This window comes from Prenolepis imparis, unplaced genomic scaffold (assembly GCF_030444845.1).
Source record: "Prenolepis imparis isolate NDT839.2.m4 unplaced genomic scaffold, iyPreImpa1.0 SCAF_9, whole genome shotgun sequence".
Taxonomy (NCBI): domain Eukaryota; kingdom Metazoa; phylum Arthropoda; class Insecta; order Hymenoptera; family Formicidae; genus Prenolepis; species Prenolepis imparis.
In genome coordinates this window covers 13,444,417-13,469,308 of record NW_028141167.1, presented here as the reverse complement: position 1 = coordinate 13,469,308, position 24,892 = coordinate 13,444,417, and the positions used below count along the sequence as shown (strand labels likewise).

General features: G+C 42.0%; 1 protein-coding gene and 1 long non-coding RNA gene across 9 annotated transcripts in view; one reads left to right on the top strand and one right to left on the bottom strand.

Annotated features, from left to right (window-relative positions):
• Bap170 (Brahma associated protein 170kD) overlaps positions 1–24,892 on the top strand; it is a 52,540-nt gene that overhangs the window by 7,381 nt on the left and 20,267 nt on the right. For all 8 annotated transcript variants that reach the window (XM_083046709.1, XM_083046708.1, XM_083046710.1 and 5 more), the window contains exons 3-4: positions 19,650–19,747; positions 22,890–23,041. In XM_083046709.1, coding sequence (XP_082902835.1) covers positions 19,650–19,747; positions 22,890–23,041 — 250 coding nt within the window. The remainder of the gene's footprint in view (positions 1–19,649; positions 19,748–22,889; positions 23,042–24,892) is intronic.
• LOC145940713 (uncharacterized) lies at positions 3,592–13,159 on the bottom strand. The gene is made up of 3 exons (XR_014426060.1): positions 12,917–13,159; positions 5,375–5,535; positions 3,592–4,007 (listed from the first exon to the last, which is right to left on the bottom strand). It is a non-coding gene; the product is annotated as an uncharacterized LOC145940713 (long non-coding RNA).

The window sequence follows — 24,892 nt, the reverse complement described above, 5'->3', positions numbered from 1 at the left end:
GTCTTCCGCAGAAGCACCGCGCACTTTGCGGAAAGTTTAGTAAGCCCGGGGAGAAAATGAGAGAGAGAGAGAGAGAGAGAGAGAGAGAGAGAGAGAGAGAGAGAGAGAGAGAGAGAGAGAGAGAGAGAGAGAGAGAGAGAGAAAAGGAGGGAGGAGAGCTTTGCGGATTCTCTTCTAAAGCTGCTTTTGTCTGCCTCGCCGGCGGAAGCGGCCGCGCCGAGCTGTAATTAGTGTTTTACTCTTACAGACGGTACGCGAAACGCGACCAGGATTAGTAGTGGTATATAAAAATGGCTCTCCGGGTGATTTTCGCGTTGGAGAACCTCTTAGAGTCCTCGGACTCTGTGATCGAATTAATAGAAGGATATAGCGAACTCTCCGGCAAAAATAATCCTTCTCTTACGCGGCAACTTTACATAATCTCGTTTATTTTTTTGTTAAAAAAATGTTATCTTTAGTATTAATTCCGCGAGGTATATAAGTATGTTTAATAATGGAAGTACTTATGAACTCGCAGTGTGTGTATATATATGTGTGTGTGTTTACTTATTTTAAAATCATCTAGCTGAAGATAACAGAGCTAAAATATATGTAAATATGTATCTAAAAAAGATAAAGATAATCTTGTATTTTTATCTAGGTAAAAGATTAGATAAAGACTTATAAAACGTCTCGTATATATGTAGATGTTTTTAAGAAGACCGTTTTAAGATATTAAAACAAGAATTGTTTAAATGTTGATTTAATTTTGACATAAAGATTACTATTTAATATTGTATACTTCAACTTTTGAAATGTGTATCAGGCAAAAGTTGTAGGATATATAATTTGCTAATTTAGATAAAGATGGAATAAAATAATTATTTCATCTAGATAATAGAACATACTAATGATTGTCTAAATAATAGAAAATACTAATAGAAATTTTGTAAAAAAAAAACTTACAAGTTTTACATATATCTTAATTTTTCTAAAATATTTCTCGATTTGGGAGATTCTTTTTCCTGAAGATTAAAGTGATCTAATCAATGTTGAGACAGAGCTCCCTCCCTCCCTCTCTCTCTCTCTCTCTCTCTCTCTCTCTCTCTCTCTCTCTCTCTCTCTCTCTCTCTCTCTCTCTCTCTCTCTCTCTCTCTCTCTCTCTCTCTCTCTCTCTCTCTCTCTCTCTGGCTCTCTCTCTCTCTCTCTCTCTCTCTCTCTCTCTCTCTCTCTCTGGCTCTCTCTCTCTCGCTCTCTCTCTCTCCCCCCCCCTAGAATTTACTTTAGCTCCTACAAGAGAGCGGGCGTTTTTTTTTCTTTACGTGTGTTAAAGTTCGGAAGCATCTCTCACATAAACGTCTCTTTCTACGTCTTCGGCCAGGAACCAGATTTGTTATTAGAAATGTTTGCGGTCGATGCGGAGAGACCAGACGTCGCGTTTGAGTGGCAAAAAAAAGGAGACTATCGAACACATTATCTTAACTCTCGATTCGTAGCTTTGTTTCTGGTAAAGTGCGGTCCGGATACGATATACGTTTAATCCTTTCGTCAATGCATAATTTTTCACCTTTTCATCAATGCATGGGTACCCGGATACAGACCGCGTGTTTTTGATGCATTGCATTCTTTATAAATACAAAATCAGCTAGTTATTTAGGTGCAAAATAAAATTATTTTTAAATTCCTCTTCGATTATTTTGAATTAAATGAAACTAAACAAATTCAGGTATGAAAAGGGCTAGTAAGAGCGAGGCACAGGTAGTAGGTGCAATAAAATTATTTTTAAATTTCTCTACGCTTATTTTGCAAATAGAATAAAATAAGTGTATAGAGAAATAAAGAAAGGAAGTAAAAGAATGGAAGAAAGGAAATAGGAGAATTTAATTCATTCAAAATAATTAAAGAGGAAGTTAAAAATAATTTCATTGCACCTAATTATCTGCACCTGGCTCTTATTAGCCCCTTTTCTCTCTCATACCTGATTTTGTATTTATATATATCGGAGCCTCTTTTCAATTTATTATTTTAATTTCTTCATAGCAGAATTGTCGGGCATCGAACATTCTTTCCCTTTATATTTTACGAGATTTCCGCATACAAAGGCCCTTTGTATTTCATTTCGGGCGGAGAAAAATTCCGACACCATTTTTTGACATTTAAAGTTGCTTCAGGTATTCCATTCATTGACGGAAGGTTTAATTCCACCACCGAGCGCATATTTAGCACCGAAATGCATTTTTCTCCAACGTTTTCCATGCGCGCGAATGATATTTGACGTTTGTCGAGCAATTTCGTCGGCCGTCGTCGATGTAAGCGTTTTATCTCTGCAGGTTCTCTGGTTACAACCTCGTTCGTTAGATCTGGCGAGGAAGTGAATCTCTCCCTCTCTCGTAATCGCATTTTATCGTCCTCGTCGTTTCTCTCTCGCTGTGTGCTGTTATGAATTATTCACTTGACGTCGTTACGTAAGGACCTAACTCGCTCGAAATGCAACGCAGTAGATTGGATTATATCGATAATCGAACGTATATACGGGACGCATATTACCGTTTTAAGGCAAAGACTACGAATAATACGAATAATGCGCGCTACTATTTGCCTCGGAAATAAATTCCTTGGTCTCTCTCTCTCTCTCTCTCTCCCTCTCTATCTCTTTGTTGGCATGCGAAATTTAACACACGAGAACCCGTCGTGGATGACACGAGTAATATAAGCCAATTCTGCCTAGAAGCTGCCTCGTAGATGTTCCTCTAAAGCTTATTATCCAAACAATATAGCGATTGCTCGCGTTTTGAGCGAGTTTAACGGAAGTGATTTACATAAATTAAACGCGGAAGCTTTTCAAATCTTCTCGAATCTCAGCCCCGCGCATATTTCGCGTTGCATAAAATATGATCCGAAATTTCTCTCATATTCTTTTTCTCTCTCTTTGAAATAAGGTCTAAAAATATCTATCCTCACGCGAAGAACGCGAGCGCGGCGTTAAAAGCTCTCCCCGAGAGTTTGCGCCGTCATCGTCATAAAATTCGTCCTCTCAAAACTGTAAAAGGGGAGAGCCTAGGTCTCTCGCTCTAACGAGAGGCAGATGCATTCTAATCCCGGATGTTCGAAAAGCCGCCTCTCCTCGAAACCGATCTCTCTACGTCGGCATCTAAAAGCTTCGTCTCGCATCATCGTAATTGCATTCTCCCGGAATTTTTCGGTACGAACGAGAGAGAATCGCGCGACTAACAAACGAATTAATCTCATTCGCGGGAAGGAGAAAGGAAGAGTCTGAAAAATTAGATTTGCCCCTCCCCCCCCTTTTCTCCCAAAAAATCCTTTCAATACGAATCTTTGTTTCAATGCAACGATAAATTCTTAGAGTCTAATAATATCGATGAAAAAATGTATAAAAGGGGGACCAGAGGGGACAAGCTAAAAAATTTCTCGAATTGACAATTTAACTTTAGAGGGGATAGAGGCTTTATATAAAATCTTGAATTGAGATTTATTTAATCACTTGATATATCAGACCAAGAAAAATCGGTGCTCTGCATAGGATGCACTGCGTGCCAAGTTTAGGATTAAAAGCGCATCTGGCCGCGTGCTCGCGCGATTGTCAACCTCTCCTCTCCTCTCTCCTCGTCTTTATCTGCCGGCGCGATTATCGGGAGTATCGGCTACGACATACCGGTTCCATGCCCCGTGTTTCCAGCAGGGGGGTACGCGGGAGAAATGAGCGAGAGCGCGGGAGAGACTCGAGAGAAAGCGCGCGCGCTCTCTCGCTCTCGGGCGGTCCAGCCTTCTCAAGGGCGAGACTGTGGCTGGTGGTGGCTGAGAGAGGAGAGCGCACCTCGCTGCCGCCGCGTTAAATCTGTGTGTGAGGGCCCCCGTAGTCTGGCATTGGTCTGGTCGTTGTACGCGCTGATGCGCGCGTGAACCCAAGTCCGGTAATGCTGAGTCAGTCAGGTGCATCATCGCGGCGCTTGGCGGTGCACCATTTCGCGACGACGAGCGGATATGGAGTAGTCAGTTTCTTCTCTAGCCTAGGTGGGGAAAAAAAAGAGCGTAAGATGTTGATGATAATAAAGAGAGGAGAGAGAAATCTCGCGAGAGACAAAGAGAAAAGAATGCGATACGCTGAGGAAACCAGCGGCGAGAAAGAGAGAGAGAGAGAAGAGGAAAAGTTTGTTCGTTTGTTCGTTCGTTCGTTCTCCGGTGACGAGGGCACGGTCGATATGGCAACGCCGCGCCCCACCACACGCATACCGGCGCCGGCATCGTCGCCCGAGCGCGAGATGCAGCAGTAGTGGCAACGTCGCGCCCCGATCTTCTCCCCCACCGCGCGGGGGAGGAGGGGGCCGCGCCAGAACCTCACAGCGAGGAGAGCGACCTCATGCCCTGCACACATGTGTGCATAGCCGGGAACACCGAGAGAAGAATGAGGGAGACGGAATGTCAGCGAAAAAAGGGGAGGAGGAGGAGAGAGAGAGAGAGAGAAAGAGAGAGAGAGGAACGGAGTCCTCGGGCTGGTCGGTTGCACTCCTCTTGTCCCACGCACGCGCCTCGTGCCAAAATTGGCGATGCACTTGCCCTCGCGCTCGGGGATTTCTACCCTTCCTGCGGAAAAAATAGTCCCGTCCGCCTCCATCGCGATGCGTCGCTTTTGAGTGGACGGTGCCGACAAGCCGCCTCTCCTTTATGAGAGAAGACGTCTTTCTTTTGAATTATATTTCGAGCAATTCGATGCGGTCTCCAGGAGGAATGCATATCCGGGATTTGCGGAACCCTCCTACGTACACGTTTCTTCACCAACATGATAATAGATTGAACGAATAGTTTGGGTTGTCACCAGTGGTGTACACATTCTGCGTTTTCTCGAAATTTGTTGTCTCTACAAGTCTTAATATTATTTCTTGGAATGTTATTTCCTAATAAAGATAGAGCCTCTCTTTCTCTCTTTCCTTCAGCCTTTGTTCGGGACTTTGTTGCCTAACGTCATCCTCCTTCAATCCCCACATGTCCCATGGCGCGCCTCCCGTGTAGGGTCTCGTGATTCGTCGGCCTGGCAACCGTATTTCTTTTCGCTCGTCTGTTAATCGTAGGTAACGACACCTACTAACACCTTGACGAGCGCGTGAGGCCGTGCGGTTGAGGCACCCGAGCTCCCGTCAAAGTGCGAGAAAGAGAGAGCGCGTAGAGAACGTGAGGAAAGGAAGGAAGAAAGAGAGAGAGGAAAGTTTAAGGAGAGGCGTTCTGCGCGGTTGCGACGTTGCCGCAAAGAGACTCGAGCCATTTCCAAGAGCGTGCGAGGAGGCGCTGACGCTGGCAACGTCGCTCCCGAGATAAATAGAGATGGCCTGCTACGCGGCGGTGCGCTCTCTTCCTATACGGTTGTAAGACACGCACTCACCGTTAGTCGACGAAGGAGGAAAGAGACGGACAAAAGACCTGGGCCGAGGAAATCGTGCCGGCGATGATCGTTGTTCCTCTTCTTGCTCGCCGCGCGAGAATCCCGAGTCTCCTCAGGAGATACAGGTGGTCATCCGATATGGGTGCTGATGGCTGTCGCGCCTTCAAATGAGATCAAATATGCACGAGAGAAAATATTTTTATATAGGTACATATACAGGGTGTTGAGGAAAAAAGTCACGCATTTTGAGAGCAGGTAGTATTGATCAAAGCAAGAAGAAAGAGTCTAATTAACACGAGTCCTACAATTGTGTGATATCTTCAAAGATACAGACTATTTCAGCTCTTTGTCCTTTTCTTATTGATTGTATCATCTTTATAATGCAATAAACAAAAGAATATTTACTAGTTTTGTTATAGTAACATTGGGTTATAATAATGGGTTTGTAGGTATCAATATGAGATTATAGGTCTGCTTTTTTTTTAGCTGAACTGGCGGCACTAGTTTAGAGTTTATCTTTTCCACTCTAAATTTGAAGGAAAAGGATAACTCTGAACTAGTGTAACCAGTTCAGTTAAAAAGAACGAACCTAAAACCTCATACTGATACCTACCATTGTAATTATAACCCAATGTTACTATAGCAAAACTAAATATTCTTTTGTTTCGAATAAGAAAAGGACAGAGTTCAAATAAAAAGTTAATCTGTATTTTGTAAGATATTAATTGTAGGATCTATGTTAATTAGATCTTTTTTTTGTTTTGATCAATGTTACCAGTTCTATGTAACCCCATTTTGTAATATCCTGTATATAGCTGAAGAAAATAATTTCGAAGATTATCCGTACTTTTTTCCATAACGCGTTTGAAAAGTCGCGATGACTCTCTTCAACATCGAACATCATCCAATTTGTATTCGTATCCGCATTGATTTTAATGTTAAAGCCTTCATTGAGATTCCAACTGGCGTTTACGAGGCGCGAATGCAGAGATCTGGTGGAATTTTTCCCGGGAAAAAAAGAGAATCGCGCACGTTCGTGAGGATCAATTTTGTCCGCCGCATTCTCCGCTTGCACCACCCGGTCTCTGGCCACCGCATCACCGTGTTTGGCGCGTTTTTACTTCTCGCGACCGCGGGGGAAGAAACTCGACGGTTCGCTTTGTGCCGGGGCTTTAATGTGCTCGCCGATAAGTGCTCGTTGCACCAACAGCGCAGCAGCCTTGGTTAACCGATCCTAACGATAGACGATCTCTCTTTCTCTTTCTCTCTCTCTTTTTCTCCCTCTGTCTCTAGCATTTGCGTGTGGCTTTGTCGACGAGGCAGTCCGTTCCGCTACACTATTTGCTCTCGCATTTTTGTTTACCTTTAATTATCGCGCAATTTTTATTTCCGAAGCTACGTTTCGAAGCAAAAAAGAATCGGCAAACCTAGACATATGCATGTACGTTTTTGCAAAAGTTCAATGATACGTTATATATCCGTATATATTCGTTATATAACAGATTTTAAAACAGCGCGAATGAAATATATGCGATACTGTCTGGTTGAGGTTGACAAGGTATATTATTTACGAGTACATCGTCGCCTTAACCACAGAGAGAAAGATATTAATTTTACATCACGAAATGAAAATATAATTATATTTCTAAAAATATATATTTTAAATATTCAAAATACTTTCCTAAATTAAATCTGACAAAATGAGAATAATTATTGCTCTAGTAAAAATGTATAGCATTTTTCTAGAAAAAAATATTTTAATTATAAATTTTTTTACATTATAAGATCTATATAACAAAATATAAGAATTTACTGTTGTGAAGAGCCACTTATATACATTTTTCGTTTATTATTTTAGGGATATGAATCTAGATCTTTTCTATTCAAATTCGTCGTTTGAGTCACGACGAATTTCGATAGTTTTCATCGACGAGGTTCTTAACTAAAAAAAAAAAAAAAAAAAAAAACGGACGACCTTCTCGATTCTGCCTCCTCTTCTTTCCGCGCAATTCGTCGTCTCTGTCTCGCAAAAGACATTGGTATTAATGGCCTTGGCCGACGGTACCAGTTGGTAAGCCATCACTCGAGCACGAGCCGCAGCACTTGGAGGTCACTGCACCTTTTCCTCCTTTGCTCTCTGTACATCGCGGGCCATCTCTCCCAGCCTTTTACGACGCGCGAATATTTTCGCCCAACTCTTTCCCTCTCGCATTTTTCAAATCTAGTCTAATCATTCTACCTCGTTAGACATTTTTTATAGACTCCGTTATCAGAATTCCAATCAAAAATATCATGAATTTTATATATCACCGCGCTATTATAATCCCTCTAATTCACCAAAGATTTTTGATCGCAAAAAAATTTATTTCTCTCCGAAGAGTTGTATAATGTTCATAGAAAAATATTATATATAATTTTCTTATAAAATTTATATTATAATTATAATTATATTCTTATAAAATTCATATTTTTTAAAAATTTGTCGCATGCGCGATATTTTTCATATTTATATTAGATTTATAAAAAAAATAATTTCTTATAAAATTTATATCATAATTATTCTTATAAAATATTTTTTATGAGAATAATAAAAAAATTTTATAAGAAATCTTTTTAAGAAATTATATATTTTTCTTTAATATAAATTTTTAATATAAATATCAAAAATATCGCGACAGATTCTAAAAAAATATATAAAAATTTTCTAAGAATATTATAATATAATATTATAATATAAATTTTATAAGAAAATTATTAATACTTTTCTATGAATATTATGGATATATATATTTTATATATTTTTTTTAAGATGTCTGACGCACGCGCGCATTATTTATTCCTCGTGTAAATATGCTTGTAACAAAAACAAATCTTGCGCGGAGAAGAAAGAGAGCGAGAAGGGGGGGGGAAGCTTGTTTAATAACTCCAGCCCAGCTCGTCTAGCACGCTCTCGTACATTAGTTTAACGTTGCGCAACGTCGTTGCCAAGACGTCGGGATATAGAAAAAGAGAGCGTGTGCACCCATTGTGTGTGTTCGCCGCACAACGTGGCACCCGCATGTTTCTCGCAGATGTGACCGACCAAGTGACGCGAGTCGCTTACTTAAGCGTATCTCTCCGAGAGAGAGAGAGAAAGAGAGAACCGTGTCCAAAGCTATTTCGGCCATTTTGCTCGTAAACGTCAACGGTAATATTAACGGTGGCACGTTATATTAACGCGATATACCTGTGTGTCGACGTCTACTTTCGGACACATACACATATACTTGCGGAGAATCGAGGTCTCTGACGTTAATTGCGCATACGATCGATTAATTGCCGCGTCTGGCGAATTATCGCCTTCCGAGAATTGGCATCGAAAGCGTTACTTGATTTTTATTACTTGTAGTACACGAAGATTATAAATCGTTGACAATTCGCCTCTTCTTCTCTGCGAGATTCGATATTTGTTGGAAGAAAGATTTGCGCGGCGAAAGGGTTAAAGACAGGGTTTGACTAAGTGGGCCCGACCCAATATAACCCGGTGGGTTTTATTGGGTTAAACCCACTTTAAAAAACTTACTTAAAAACCCATTTATAAAACCCATCCAAAAATGCTAAAAATTTAATAATATTATAAATGAAGTATTTAATATTGATTAATTTTTATTTAATTTTTCTTATTTATTAACGTAATAGAAGGTCTATTACATTAATAAATAAAAAAAATTAAATAAAAATTAATTCATAATAAGGAATTGTGCCAATTAAATAGCCAATTTTCTTAATCATTAGCGAATTATAAAAAATTAAATTTAAAAAATTAAAAAACCCAACAAAATCCCAAAAAACTCAATAAAACCCCAAAAAACCCCAATAAACCCCAAAAAACCCGGTTTTAAAAAAAAATCCACTGGGCTGGGCTTTTTAAAAAAAACCCGGGTTTTTTCAAACCCTGGTTAAAGATGCCTTGTATAAGTAGCCTCGGGTCTGGTGTCTAGGAGTCTCTCTAACGTTTTCCGGTTTTAATAGTAGAGAGAGAGAGAGAGAGAGAGAGAGAAAAAGACATGTGGCATAAACCAGCGAACTTTATTAGTCATCGTGGACATTTTTATGACGGGCGCGGCGATAATTAAGCGACATAAATAAAAACCTATCTGTATACGATTCCTCTTTGCGGGTCGGGGACATCGAACTGTCAAAAGTTTCAAGTACTCGGAAATAAGCCAGGCATCACATATTTATTCTCCTCCCTCTACTCGATTTCTAATCCCGCCGCAGACCGGTTTTATCGACATTACTTAACGCTAATCGTAATTAGCTAAATCCTCTCCTCTGCAATATTATATGCATTTAGCCTAGAGGAGACTGGTTTGAAAAAGCTTTGACGCTTATCTATCGTTGAGTATTTGTATTCCATATATCGATAAGAAAAAGCGTGTGAAATTTTTATTTATTTATTTATCTCTCTCCTTCGAGATTTCGCGCGTAATTTCTATAACGCTATATAACGATCATTAACTACGGCGGGTTCTTACGTAGGTATACGTCGTTCACACGTAACGCGCTGCTCGGTATACGTTTCACGCCACTTAGCGTTTATAATGCGGATGCCCGATATAACGCATATATTCAACTCCTTCTTCGGCGTAACGATCGCCTTACTCGAGGCTCGCCGAGCGATTAACAAAGGGAAACCGACGCGAATAATTGAGTCAATAAAGAACGGTCGGATCGACATCAACGAGATGATCCGCGAACGTCTTCTCCCGATTCGAATATTCGCCAATAATTTTCTCCCCCATTTTTACCATACGTGTAAAAAAAAGAGACAGAGAAAGATGTATTATCTTTTAATATTAAAAAAATACATTTAATATTAAAAAAAATTAATATAAAAAATAAATTTTAAAAATTATCTTTTAATATTAAAAAAAGTTTTTTTAATTAAAAAAATACATCTAGGACGAAAAACGGAGAGAATATACTCGTAAAAAGATTTCGAATTGGAAACTCTCTGCGTCTTCGATTTTCTTATCGCGAAAACGCATATCGGCGATAACGATGTAACGTCGTTTACGTTTATAGGTGAGAGATTGCTTTCTCGAGAATCCTAACAACGCGTCCGACGTTGTTGTTGCGTACCGCGACTAAATCATAGCATTAGCATCGCGGAATGCGACGCGAATGTACTGTCGGGATGACAGCGGTATAAATACGGTGTGAAGAAAAAAGGGGAAAAAAATGTCGGAATGCTTTCGGGATGCGCTCAGGTGCTAATAAGGTAGGGAACGCTCTCTCGCGCGATTTGCATTCGCGCAAACAACGACGTATGAACGGTTTGTCATCGTCTTGAATTTTTTTGCCTGACGTTTTACGTCAAACAGGAGATAATTAAGAATACAGTTCCGCGCATTTAATAACGCGACACGTGCGGTCTTTTTTTTTATCGCGTTAATGCGCCTCCGCGTTAGAGTCTAATTGAAAAATTACGCATCGACGAATTAAATTGGCGGAAAAGATTACGAGGCGCAAATATGGGGAAGAGAAGAGGACGGAAATCTGTCGCTAAAAAATTATTCTTTTAATATTAAAAACAAAAATTAAATTTAAAAAAATATATTCAAAATATCCTTTTAATATTAAAAAAAATGTAATTAAAAAATACATCTAAGGCGAAAAACGGAGAGAATATATTACATATAATCGTCGTGAGAACGTGTCTTCTTTTTTTCTAGTGCCACGTGTATGTTAGAAAATGACGAAGCGACGAATAATAAATATGCAAGGACATATGTCAAAGTCGAATTGTTTCGCGAATCAGCTGTTCAATCGCTCCCCGAATTTCTAAATTAATCCGTCGACCTCTCCTCTCTCCGTATCAATCAAAAGCTGGAGAGGAATACTAATTTTGACAGTTAGATATATACAGGAAAAAGTTTTTTATTAGCGCAAAAAAATACTTTTCTTAAAATTAAAAAAAAATCTTAAAGTTACAGAAAAATATTTTGTCTTATTTTGTCCTCTCTCCGTTTCAATCAAAAGCTACAGAGGCTTATTAATTTTGATAGATATATACAGGATGTCGAAAAAGTTTTTTATTATCGTTTGCAAAAAAAGTATTGTACTTTTCTTTCTTCTTAAAAGAAAATCTAAATTTGCAGAAAAAATCTCTTATTTCATATCATTTTGCTTTCTTTTTATTTTATATTCCTCTCTTTCCTCTCTTTCTCTCTTAATTACTTATCGTATGTATTCATGCATAACGCGTAACGGTTCAATAGGCTTTGATTTCGGAGCGCGAAATAAATAAATTCTCGCTCTTTCTCCTCTTCTGTCTCGCTCCATATCGTTTCGACATATCGCTTACATCCGGCCGCGCGCGCGAGCATAAAATTCGCGCATAAAAAAAAGAATCCCGCCACCCGATGCGTGTATTTTCGCTCGAGGCCGCAGTCTCGAGATGACTCAAAGCAAATTCAACACACTCGTACAGCACACTTGGATAAAATCCGTATTTGCCGAGTTTCTAATCGCGAATAAGATACGCCCGTGGATTCCCGTGAGTTTTTAACGACCGAGTGTCTCGTTTACGTAACTCGTTGTGTATTATCGTCGTCCAAATAAGACTGCACCGACTTGCGCAAAGCTAAACATGGAGGAGCCGCTTTTCAGTAGCCAAAGTTGAGTGTCGATGGAAAAAATTTGAAATTTATTTATTTGTTGTATACTCGGTGATGATAATAGACTGTTTTTTTTTTTTTTTTCTAATTAAGCTCGCTTGAATTTATGGAGACGTTTGCGGTATTACGATACGCATCAGCGCGCGATAAAAGATTGCCCGTTTTATGGCCAGATCGATACTCGACACTCTCTGACGACCCGTCGTCGTCGTCGTCGTAGTCGTATATCGCGTATACGAGACACCACAACGAGACATTTTATTGCGCGCACTGACGCAAGGCGAGAATTCCTAAGGCGGAAATGTAATTGCAGGAACTTTCATATACGCGAGATTATTATTACACAGGTACAGCGTCGCAAACGTGCTGTAAAGAGTCGTAAAAAATTTGTCCAAGTACTCTCTAAAGGATTATGTCTCATTGTCACGACGCAGTGGAATATCGGACGAAAGAGAAAGATCTCCGGGTGTAATTTTAGTAGAGTTAAAAATATGTACGAATTTTTTTCGGACCAAGTAGAGCCGAGAGAGCAAACTCGCAGCTCTCTTTCATGCTGGAACGAGTCGTTCATCATCCGCACCTCTCTGAAGGATGATGCACGCCGGGCCATAAGATGCGTTTCAAGCATAAAGCCTGCCTGGTGCAGCAAAACGTCGGTACAATGGAGACTCTTTGTCGGAGCAAATCCGTGGAAAGCAACGAACCTCTACACACCTTTCTTCGCAACCATATATTCCCTTCTGTTCAGCGCGAACGTAATTCCTTACTTTGGGGGGATAAATGTTGCGTCGATTGAATCGACACGCCTTTACGAGAGGTGTGTATCGTTAGCTTAGCAAATGGAGATGGTTTCCTCGATTCATTAAAACCAATTATATACCGTTAATCACGAACGAGGGGGATGAGGGATGAAAGATCCCCTTCACGATTTCGAGAGATGCTTCTCGCACTATTTAGCTGTTTCCTGATGCTTTCCCGACTCTTCTCGCCGACGGAGCCGACCCGAATGACTTCCCCGAGACACGCGGCTTCCCGGCGGCGTTTCCGCACGCGCGAGGAACCGATCACTCTCTCGCGCTTCCTCGCGAGTACTCGGGCGCACGGCCAGGCGGACACACGCTCTCTCTCTTTCTCTCTCGCCCGCCCTCCTCCCTTTGCCCGCACGCTCCCACCCTCTCTTCCGCACGCTGCCCCCCCCCTCCCCCGGGGTCTTCTCCCCCGTCGTGCGCTCACGCCGCACGTGAGTACGCACGCGAAGACTTCTTCATCCGTTCCCCGCGCGTTCATTCACAGTTCACAGTCAGTCAGTCACCAGCACACCTCCGCCGATCAGCTGATCTCGCCGCCGCCGCCGCTGATGACGACGACGACGACGACGACGTCGGCGGCGGCGGCAGACTGCGCGTCGCCAACCCCTCTGCCCTCCTTCCCTTCTAGACTTTGCGTCCCCCTCTCACCCCACCCCTCATTCACTTCCTCCTCCTCTTCCTCTGCCGCTGCTGCTGCTACTGCTGCTGCTGCTGCTGCTGCTACTACTACTACTACTACTACTATTACTACTACTACTACTACTACTGCTGCTGCTACTACAGCTACTACCGCTGCTGTCCCCTCGAAACCCCTTCCCCGCCCCGGCGTGAACGATCAGCTGACTGGGAACTGTCAGTCGCCGCCAGCCGTGGGCCTGTGAATTCACGTGACACGCTGCGGCTCTCTTGCCTTCAACTTCGTTCGGCTTCGGCTGGTCGAAGACGCTGTTTCTTTCCACCGAAGCTGTGTGAGTAGTAGTGTCATTCACGGCTGTCGCAAATGATCGGCAATTGGGCAGTCATTGCAATGGCCGCGTTCAGCAGAAAAAGCAGCTTTCAATTGTTGTAAAATTCGTGAATCTGATTGGTGTATTCTCTTCATCTTAGCTGAATCTAAGAGAATACACCAATCAGATTCACGAATTTTACAACAGTTGCAAAGCTGCTTTTTCTGCTGAACGCGGTCATTGATTCTGTAGCTAGATAGCGTTCTTCTCTACAAGAATCATCCCCAACACGCCGACGTATAGGTACCAATCCAATGTGAAGTAGAAACAAGTCGGTTATTCAGGGAGTATAATGAGAATCAGCGGAATGGAGGAACAAATTGAAGAAGATGACGAATGAGTACATTTGTAAAGCATCTTCTTCCTCTCATCTTCGCGATCTTTAGATGAGCAAAGTAGGGGGCAAAGTTCATTAAAGAGAAAAAACCTGCGCCTCATTCAATCATTATTTGACAGATATATCCTTTGTAAAATCTTGATGGGATGGAAGGAAGCGAGTTCTGTATATGTATAGCTACGCCGACAAAGTTTCAGAGCGAGATGTAATTAATGATTACTACAATCTCTCTCTCGCAGTAGTCTTGTTAAAGGAGAATCCGTTTACACGGTTGGCGGTAATCCGATTTCGTAATGAAACACCCACCCCTATTGAAAGACGATAAATTCTCAAGTTACCGAGCTCTTCCGGTTGCCCTTTTCCAATTGACAAGCGCAGTAAAATTCTAGCTTTCTACGTTAAATGATGCTACGTTAAATTCCGCTCCTTTACATTCTTTTACAGAGAAAGAGAGAGAATAGGACAATATAACAATATTATTGTCGATTCCATTTTGCCTAGGATAAAGATATTATATTGTTTGCCAATTAACAAATTTTTTATATCTATATTATTATTTTATATTTATTATTTATATTATTTATATATTATTTTATATAGCTATATACTTAATTTTTTTTAAATTCTGAATGTATCGCGAAGAGTTGTAGAGTTTCTTATTAATTTTATTAGAAATAGAGTTAATATCTCGAATCGCGGGGTTTTACCAAACGATTAAAATTCTCCGATGGCGATAATCGGCCTATTGTTCTTTCGTTCTCACTGATATATCGAATAACGATATCGTCGCGATTCTCGCTGCTGCAATTCACTCCGGGGGAATTTATTATAAGAGCTTATACACATAATATTGCAACCAGTTCTATAGTGAAATATCGCGATTGATATCAGCATCATCATCATCGTCGTCGTTCGTGGAGATACGATGCTATCCGGAATCCTAATGACAGTCCTCTGTACAGGACATCCGTATACAGGATTGTGTCGCGTCGTGTTTATGCATAAACGATCGTCGCATATATTAACGCGCGTATATTCGCGCGTACATCCGAGGCAAGCCGTAATCTTGTAATAAATCCTGCCTTAGAGCGAGAGAGAGATCTCCTTACATAAGAGCGAGAGAGAGAGAGAGAGTATTAATTCCATCCTTCGTGGCTTAATGGCGCGATGATGAATTACTCGAACGAGTCGGTGCGACGAGAGAACGCTCCGAGGGTTGATTCCTCCCGAGATTATCTCGCTCCTCCCTGAATTTAATCACGCCTGACACTTTGTCGATCCCGAGGATTAATTTCCCCGCGAGATCCTACCCCCTTCGGTAAAGTAAGAACGCGTCTTACGTTCGCGCGGCATCATGATACATGATGAACCTGTCGCGTTTTAAACTTGACGAGATACGCTCCAAGTAGGAAAACGTTATCGAGGATCGAAGTTACCGAGAGAAGTGGCGAAACATAGCTGCGGTCCCCCGCGTGTCTCGTACCCTACTGTAGGTGCGCGCTAGAAGAAGAAGCGGAAGACGCGGGAGAGTCATAGGCGCAGAGCAGCAGTTGCGGCAGCGTGTGTCGAGCGAAATGGAGTGGGGGGAGAGAGAGAGCGAACCGCGAGAGAGGAGAAGGAGGGGTGGGGGAGGGGGGTGGGAGAGAGCCGAGCGAGAAGGAGAGAGAGAAAGAGAGAGAGAGAGAGAGAGAGAGAAGGGACCATGTCCTACCCCAACGACGACGACCACGTGGCGCCGAAGACACTTTCATCATGCATCGTGTGCTTCGGAAACCCGCCGAACCACGTGGTGGATAACCCGAGTCCTCCGTTCGACGCTCCCGAGGAACGGGCCCGCGCCGCGCATGCGCCGCGCCGGTTCGTACATTTGCTGCATCAAGGTCGAGCAAAGTCGCGCGACCACAACCTCGTGCGACGACGACAACGCTGATGGTACCATCGACCTAATCGCACTCCCGTTGGATCGAAGCTTAGGCGGGAAACTCGTAGGCGCCGGTTCCGAAACGAGCTTCCTCACTCATGCTGGTGCGCAGGCTCGACACTTATATACGAAATCGGTCAGAATAGGGCGAGTGCAATGCACAATTGGCCACGTTGGGTCTCGACTTTTTAGCTGTACTAGTTCAGGGTTTATATTTTTTACTCCACATTGAAGAAAGGAAAGAACAGACCTACTAATTCGACCAGATACGAACGCTTTGCACGAGAATGAGTCGTCGCACGCGAAATCACGACCCCCGGACCAACCCTTTTATAAGTCTAATGGGGCTAACAATAAGATTAAAGTGGCTCCGTTTTTTATCGTGCGAAAGTCCAATCAGAACATGTTTGTACACCTTTTTTCGGAAGTTTTATAAACCTGGGGATGAGTGGTTAATGATACCTCACATACATAAGGATGCAGCCAGCATATGTAAAGATACTCTTCAGAGGAGTCACCGATTTCTCTCATTTTTGAAAACAGTTGTACCATATAATTACTTATGTAAATGAGCTGGAGATACGCTTCCTAAGTATTATACAGAAAAAAATCGAGATGAATGCAAACCGGACATCATTATCGTATCCGATTGCACTTATACAGCCGCTTGATATTATATAAGTCTCGAGTTTACATAACGTAGTCTACCTAAAAAAAAAAAAAAAAAAATTTCTAAATTTTAGTATTATAGGTATTATAGGTCACAAAAAAGGAAAACGGATGTTTTATTCTTCACTATTTTCGCGTTGACGTTCGAACGAAAGATTTATAAACTCTTACTCCGTCGACATAAATTTAATATCCCGCGTCGATGCCAAATTATCGACATTTTGTATCCGCGTTCTTAAAATACCCTCGCAAGTCGCACATCCCCTGTCTCATCAACTATTATTATTCGGTTACCGTGCAACAGACAAGCTTGATCGCACTCGTTTACGGTCGTCCACGGCGCGGCGCCACGTTCCCGAATCTTCGTCGAAGACGAAGAGGAAGACGAAGAGGACGGTGACCAGAATAGAGCGAAGACACGGGCGCCGATCCAGGGAGCACTGACCCAGTATGTTCGGCCGTCGCTGATTCCTCCCTTCCCCTTCCCCAACTGTCTTCTTCTTCCGCCACCCCGTCGTTTGGAGCGCACTTTGACAGCGCAAGAGTGCCGCCGATGATTTGACGTCGCGTGATCACGTGTCACGCGTAGAACCACGTGCCAAGTCTGCCAGGTCCCGATATTTCTCGCACCTGTTATGGGAACGGGAAAGTGTAAAAATAAAGTGCCCTTGCATTTTTAACCCTTTGTCAGCAACTTGGGTTTTTAAGGCACAAAGAACCCCGCACAAAATACATAGGATTTTGGCTTTCGGTGGAATTGGCTGAATTTTTGATATGTTGTAGTTTAAGACATTCTGATCGAAAGATGTTATAGTCTCAAAGCTAAATAATGGATAGTTACTGAGTTACTACCAGTCAAACAACTCGCAAAGTCCTAATTTTTCGTGTTTGACTGGCTGTAAATCAGTAACCATCTATTATTTAGCTTCGAGCTTATTACATTTTTTGTTCAGCAAGTCATAAGTTACAACATGTGAGAAAATCAGTTGATTCTATTGGGATTCAATTTCATCTAGGATTTTATATACATTTGTTCAAAAACCCCGTATTAATCATATAAATAAAGCTTCAAAATCTATTAAATATTGTAATAGAGATATTAACAAATAATACAGTATTTTTTTGATTTTTTGAAACTCTAGAATATAAAAATATGAGGTGAACATAAAAGACCCAGTTTGCTGATGGCGTCAGTAAAAAAAAAAGATTGCTGACGGAGGGTTAATTTGTTTACACTATTAACTTTTTAGTGTGTCTCTCTTTTTGGTTTAATTTCGAATAAACTCTTGCTTCATCAGATTTTATATATTGAGGAAAAAGGAATATGTTAGGGAGATATATTCATATCGATTAATTAATTCTCACTTTATCAATCTATAACCTCGTGTAACAATTAATGCATTAAGTGTAGAGATGTAAATAGAAAAAAAACACAAGCCTCGTTTTTTTTAAATATTTAATATCTTTATATTTTTATTACTGCAAATTGATTTTTCATTATTTTTAACTTTTTAGATGATGGATTTGAATAATTGATGATGATTCGAATAATTTTTAATTAGATGTGTAATAATAATTTTGTTATGCATCTAATTGAAAATTATCCGAATAATGTCGAGTTTGATTTTATTTTAATTTAGCCGCAAAAGTCTGATTAATCCATAAGAATTAATTACTATAACAAAAAATAAATTAAAAATATAAGACATTAATTTTTTTAAATTATTTTTTATTAACAACAAATTTTAATTTTTTTATTAACAAAAAATATAAAGAAAAATATTTTTTAAAATAATGAAAAAAAAAGTTTTCTTTTAAAACTTTTTTTTCTATATTAGAAGATCTCTAATTGAGTGCAAAAAAATGTTTTACTTCCTGTGTTCAGGATGGAGGGAATCGCTACGCGGCTAATTAACGATTAAGATACATGCATATATTTGAGGATCTATATAAAGAATTTATTCGAAACAGATTTCCGTAATACGAATGACTCATAAATTTGATCTCTCCGTATATACGGATGTATAATGAAGTGGAAATGCCCGGATTCCTCCCGCGTGCGCGTAACTCACCCGAAATAAACGCGAACGTAATAAACATTTATTTCCATCGCGGAATGTAGGATCTCGGTTTAATCGCGAGCTCTCTCGATTCCGTGAATGCAACTCGGTGATCAAAGGCATTTGCTGCTGATTAATATTATCCTGGGGTACTTTTTCCTCGGAGATCTCCCTCCTCCTCCCCTATTCGATTTTAATAAAGGATTCTTTGAGAAATTTTTTGCAGTCTTTTTTCCCTGGGAAAGTTTCGAAGCGATACTCTCGTTTGTCGTTTATAAAATTTAAAAAGAGATGCTTTGAATGTGTCCAAGTTAAGGGTACCCGAGTTAGTAAACATTGTTTGCAAATTAGTTTGCAAGAAAATTGTTATTATAAAATTAAAATTCAGTCTTATGTGTACGAATTTTCTTCGCATAATCCGAGTTTATTTTTCTTTTTCTTAATCGGTCGCACATTGACAACTTGTATATTGAACTTTGATTTTTTTGAAAATATTGTTGCAAGAACCTCGAGATCTCGAAACGTGAAACGGGGTCATCAAAATCTTGGCAGGGTAAAAGTATCCGCGAATTTCCTTGAGAATATCTTCGATTTCAAAGTGGCGAGTCGAGCTTAAAATAACGAGGGAATATATGTCGAAGAATATATGTATATTGAGTAATTTGTGCGAGCTGGTATTTGTATCTATAAACACTTTTATCAAATACGATGAATTTGAAAGGTTTCCGGATCAATGCGCGTTTGTTCTCGCGGAACTGATTTTCGTTCACGGATGATGATTCTCATACTGGCTCTTTTTATTCCTTGCAGGTCAATACTAGAAATGAATGGGCGTCGTTGTGCGAACAATTTCACCTGCCCAACGGTTGTATCAACAGCGGGGTCGGCCTTAAACAAATTTACCTTCGGTAAGTTACCTTCTTGTGGATCTGGATTGACATTTGATCGAATATTTAAGAATAACTATTTATTTTAACTCCTTATCGAAAAACCAGAGCTATAATATCGCTCCAATATTGCGAAAAAATAGTCCTCGTCAAATTTAATGATATGTCGAATGTGTTCTTTTGAGTACAATTTTTTTTCATAACACAACTGTGAATAAATCGAACAAGCAGTTCTAATATTCAGGACACTCAACTTTGATTCTTTGAGTGATCCATTGTAAATTTAAAATCCTTCTATCAATACATATTTTTTTATCTTTCCATTAATGTGTATGGGTACCTGGGTACCAACTGCGTTCTTTTTTTCAACATTGCGACAATTTCTTTATAGCAGTTATTGGGCATCGAACATTTTTTCCTCCGTTATATTTTAGAAAGTTTCCGAATACAAAGGCCCTTTGTATTTTGTTTTGGGCGGAGAAAAGTTTCAGTACATTTTTGACATAAATTGTTCTGGGTACCTGAGTATCCGTTTGAAGCCTTAACGACTCTTGATGATCGAAGAGATTTCCAAATACAAAGATCTTTCGTATTTTTGTTTTGGAGATTAAAAAAATAAATAAGAAAGTAAACAAGTTCCGACACATTTTGACATTAAGCTTATTTTCTATTTCTACACTGATGAATTGGTGCAATAGTTGGACAATATTTTGTCTCACTCTAACTTATTGCACCAGTGTGCACAATTCAGCCAGTGCAGAAATAGAAAACAAGCCTATTTAAAGTTACTCTGGGTATTCGAATACCGTTCATTGATAGAAGAGTTAACCGACTGGCATCCGATGATCGAGAAGGTTTCCGAATACAAAGGCCCTTTGTATTTTCTTTCAGGCTGAGAAAAGACCGGACATACATTTTTGAACATATTTAAAGTTGCTTTAGGTACTCCGGTACTAGTATTGTTCATTGACAGAAGAGTTGACTGGCCCTTTGTTTCAAGTAGGAGAAAAATTCCAGCATACTTAAAGTTACTCTGGGTACCCGTTCATTGACAGAAGAGATAAAACAGACTGGCCCTTTGTACTTTGTTTAAAGTTCCAGCTCAAAGTCTGGGTACCAGTTCGCTGACAGAAGCCCTAACAGCACAAATGTTCGAAAGACGTCCAGATGACATCCAGAGGATGTTGAATATTCTCTAGAACGTCTTTTGAAGATTCGTTAGGGAGGCTTGACCGACCGGGTGATCGGTTCGCGCGGCAGAAATCGATCGGCTCGCCCGGTCCGGTCTTTATTTATCGCACGGCGACTTCTCGCCGCGTGGCGTGGCGTGACGCGCGTCGCGCTTGCTACAATGTTCCATTGCGTCTGGCAGTCCGCGAGCGTCTGCAAGAGGCAGGGAGTAGCAACGTTTTGCCGCACGGCCAACACCGCGTATCGGCATTGGTCCCTACGCCCCACCACCATTTTCCGTATCGCGTACTACGTACGTTCGTTCATTCATGTCCCTCGCTGACGAGAGCCACCACGTGGTTCCTGAGTCTCGCTTTCCTCTCCCCCCTTCCTTCCCCTCCCTCTCTCACTCTCTCGCGTGCGCGCGCTCTCTCAGTCTCTTTCTCTCTTTCCGGAGCGAGTCCTGCAATCTTGTTAGCGCGCGTGGCTGACAAGCGCCACATCGAGTCCACGAGGTTCTGACGTCACGGGTGTGAGACTTTCCGTATCGAAATTTGCATGGCGGATTGTAAGAGGCTGTCGGAACTTCCGTTCTTCACGCAAGAGCTTAGAGGATCGTATTTGATCGATCCGTGTCATAGATTAAAATGTTTCGTAACGAGTACTTATACGAGTACTCCTTGTTCTTAATTGGAAGCTCCTTAATTGGGGTATGACATATCATCTGCTAAATACCAACTATCATTTCAATCATATTTAAATTTGAAGAAAGGTATACCTGATTCTTACAAAATTTCTCAATATTCTTGCACTTCAGCAAGAACTCCATGTTTCTCTCGCACCATCAACCTGGATTAAAGAATCCTGGCTCAGTGTGTTTTGCCACGTCTTCTGGATGATGTGAACTATGAGATTGGATAAAGGAACAAAATTATCTATCCGGAATTGTGGAACATTTCCTACAATCTACCCGAGGACATTTCCGTCTACTACGTCACGTGACTTTGACCACAGCGGTCTACCTACTTCGCGCTTCGTAGTCAATGATGCGTTACTGACACAGTGTAGCATAGCATAGCACGTCGTCGCCGCAGTAGCACAGAGTAGTAGTACTCGGCAGTCCGCACCCGCCAACGGCCAATCAGGCTCTGGCTGCTTTGCTCTCCGTTGCCTGCACCTTCCGCCACTGTACGTTGGTTGCATGAATGGATCCAGTACACCTATCCCCACCACTTTCTTTCGCCCACCCACGACTCGATACCGTCTCTCTCTTTCTCTTTTCCTCGCCGATTCTCATGATTGTCCCTCTACTCCGCTCTCTCTCTCTATCTCTGGCATCTACCTTGCTCGCGCGAGTTCGTTGATCTTTTGACGATCGGTCAGTCGATCGCTGTCTTGGTCGCCCTGAAGAGAGAGTTCCTTCGTATACTTTAGCACCGCTCTCCGATAGTAGAACGTCGCATCGCGAGATGTTGCATTAGAAGACAGAACCACGTGCCACGTGGGTGATACGAGGGTCAACCGGTTCTCTAGAAGCACCAATCGATTCCGTACCAGAGGAGTCACGGTCGCGCAGTTGCTTTTGCGAAACCCAAGTTCCACCACCAGTAGAACCACTTGGGTTTCGCTTATCGCTTATGATTTAACATCTCTGGTGTTTGATACTATCCTTATCTTGGCTAGTTTCGTTGCAATATTGAACTTATGAAATTCTTCGAGCTTTTTAATTTTATGGAAAGCGAAAATTGCAATAAAAAATTGCACATTATTTAATAGAAAGACAGTTTTCCTACAAAAGATAAGAGAATCAATTCTGCAACACGAGAGGCATTTAAGAGACTCCAGTCGACTGGAGTTTCTAATGGTAGCATAATGGTAGAATCATGTTTTCATGATTCTACGCTAATGTGCATTTAATTATATTATGTGAAAGCTTGCTCGAGTCGAAAATAAATTTTCTATAGTACTAAAACACTCGGTGTTTGCGTTCCAGGTATCTGGACAGGTACGAGAAAGTCCACTTCCTAGGCGAGGATGGTCAACAGGCTGACGACGACGATGAGGATTCCAGACACCGGAAGTGGTCGGCCAGATCACTGCACTCTGTTCCTCTTACTTATAATCATCATCAGCACAACATCGCAGGTGAGTCTCGACATAATTTCCGTCCGAAGAAGACCTCTATCTCGATGATGGATTCAACAGACGCTAGAAAAAGAAAGAAAAAAAAAAAAATCCAATACAATACACCGTCTAGAATCCACCGAGTGCAGGCGCATGCATATAAACCGCTTTTACCAATTTATATACGCGATGCGTATGTCTCGATACAGTTCGCATGCACCGCGTATATCCATCCATGGTCGAGCGACTTTCAAATGCGTTTTCCACCGCCCATTGTTTCGTTCCTCGTCGCACTTGAACGTCGCGTCGCGTCGCGCGCACGCAAACGCTTTCCCCTTTTCTCTCCCACCCCCCTCTCCCTATCTTTTTCTCCGTTTGCGTGTGCGAGTCACGGTTCAATAATTCGCTACGTTAGCAATTTCCGCCTGTCAGAATTTTTCACTCGCTTCGTTCCGTGTTGTCCCCCGGCGAAACGCCAACATGCGCAAAAATATCGCGCGCAAATTCTGGATCCTTCTGCGAGAGAATCTACTATATGTATCTTCTCCCAAGTCCACTTTCATCATCTAGAGGAATATTTGAATCGCCGATTATTACCTTCTCAATAGAGAATTAGTGAAGGGGGAGGGGGTAGGTCAGTGCTCGTAACCCCTAATCGAATCAGGCCACCCCCGGGCGTGAAGGTGACATCCTTCTTCCACGGGAGAAGGATGTAAACGTATCTTTCTTCGCGGAAGAAGGATGAGCGCGGTTACACACGTACGTACCCCCGTAACCCGTTGCGGCCAAGGCGGCAACGGGTTATTGACGTGCTGCTGCTCTTCGAGCAGAGAGCAGCAGCAGCAGCGGCGGCGGCGGCGGTGGTGAGCTATCGAGCCGGAGAGGGATATGGGGAGATAGATAGCGGAACGAACGCCGCACATGCGAGTTCGCGGCCCCGGCTGCTGGGAAGCCGCGAGTGCATTCGCGCGAGGGGGAGAGGGAGCGTGGGAGGGGTCGCGGCGTGTGTGAGATAATTTAATGGGCGATAATGTCGTGACACACATACGTACAGGGTGTCCCAAGTATGTAGGGAGAGGTATTCCATCATGGCATATTTCTCTTTAATTTTTTTTTATTTTTTAGATCTCTTTGATGATCAGGTCTTGAATGAGAAATAAACTTCAGCTGGACTAATATTCTTTTGGCTCCTTAAAATATTTTCATGAGTACTTTCTTCTGTTTAGAACTCGATAGGAAATTATTAAGCTCTCGATATTTTCCTGAAGAAGAGAATCAGTTCTAAATCTAGAAAAGAAGGAAACTCATGGATTGGAAGGACATATGGTCTCTCTCGCTGGGACATCCTGTATACGTTAAATAGAGGGAGCATATACGCACCGTCGTTCGTCGAACACTGGCGGAACTCGCGCGGGTCTATACTCGGCGCGCATGCGCATGTCGCATGCGGCAGCCCCGCAGCCGACCGGCCGCACAGAAGCTCTGGGGTAACCCATGATGACTGACTGGGGGTGGGAAGAGCGAAAGGACGCTGTAGGAGAGAGGGGGATGCGATGTGACGGGATCGCGCAGCGTCCACAGGGGCGAGAGAGGGTGCAGGCACCCTTTCCTCACCTTCTGTGTCCCTGTGTCGGGAGGGAGAGTGCGAAAATGACGCTTACCGATATCTATACGTGACGTGTATACGCGCGTAACGATTGTTAATTCGCTCTTGGCGGGGTTGGCTCCCTTAGTGGAGCTCTTTCTCGGCAACCTCGACGTCGATTCTAGCAGCTTCCGCGCAAGTCGAGCACCGTCCGACGACCCTCACCTCTCTCCCTCCAACCCCCTCCTAGCGCGGATGCTCATCCGGAACCGGGTCAGTAAAGGCGC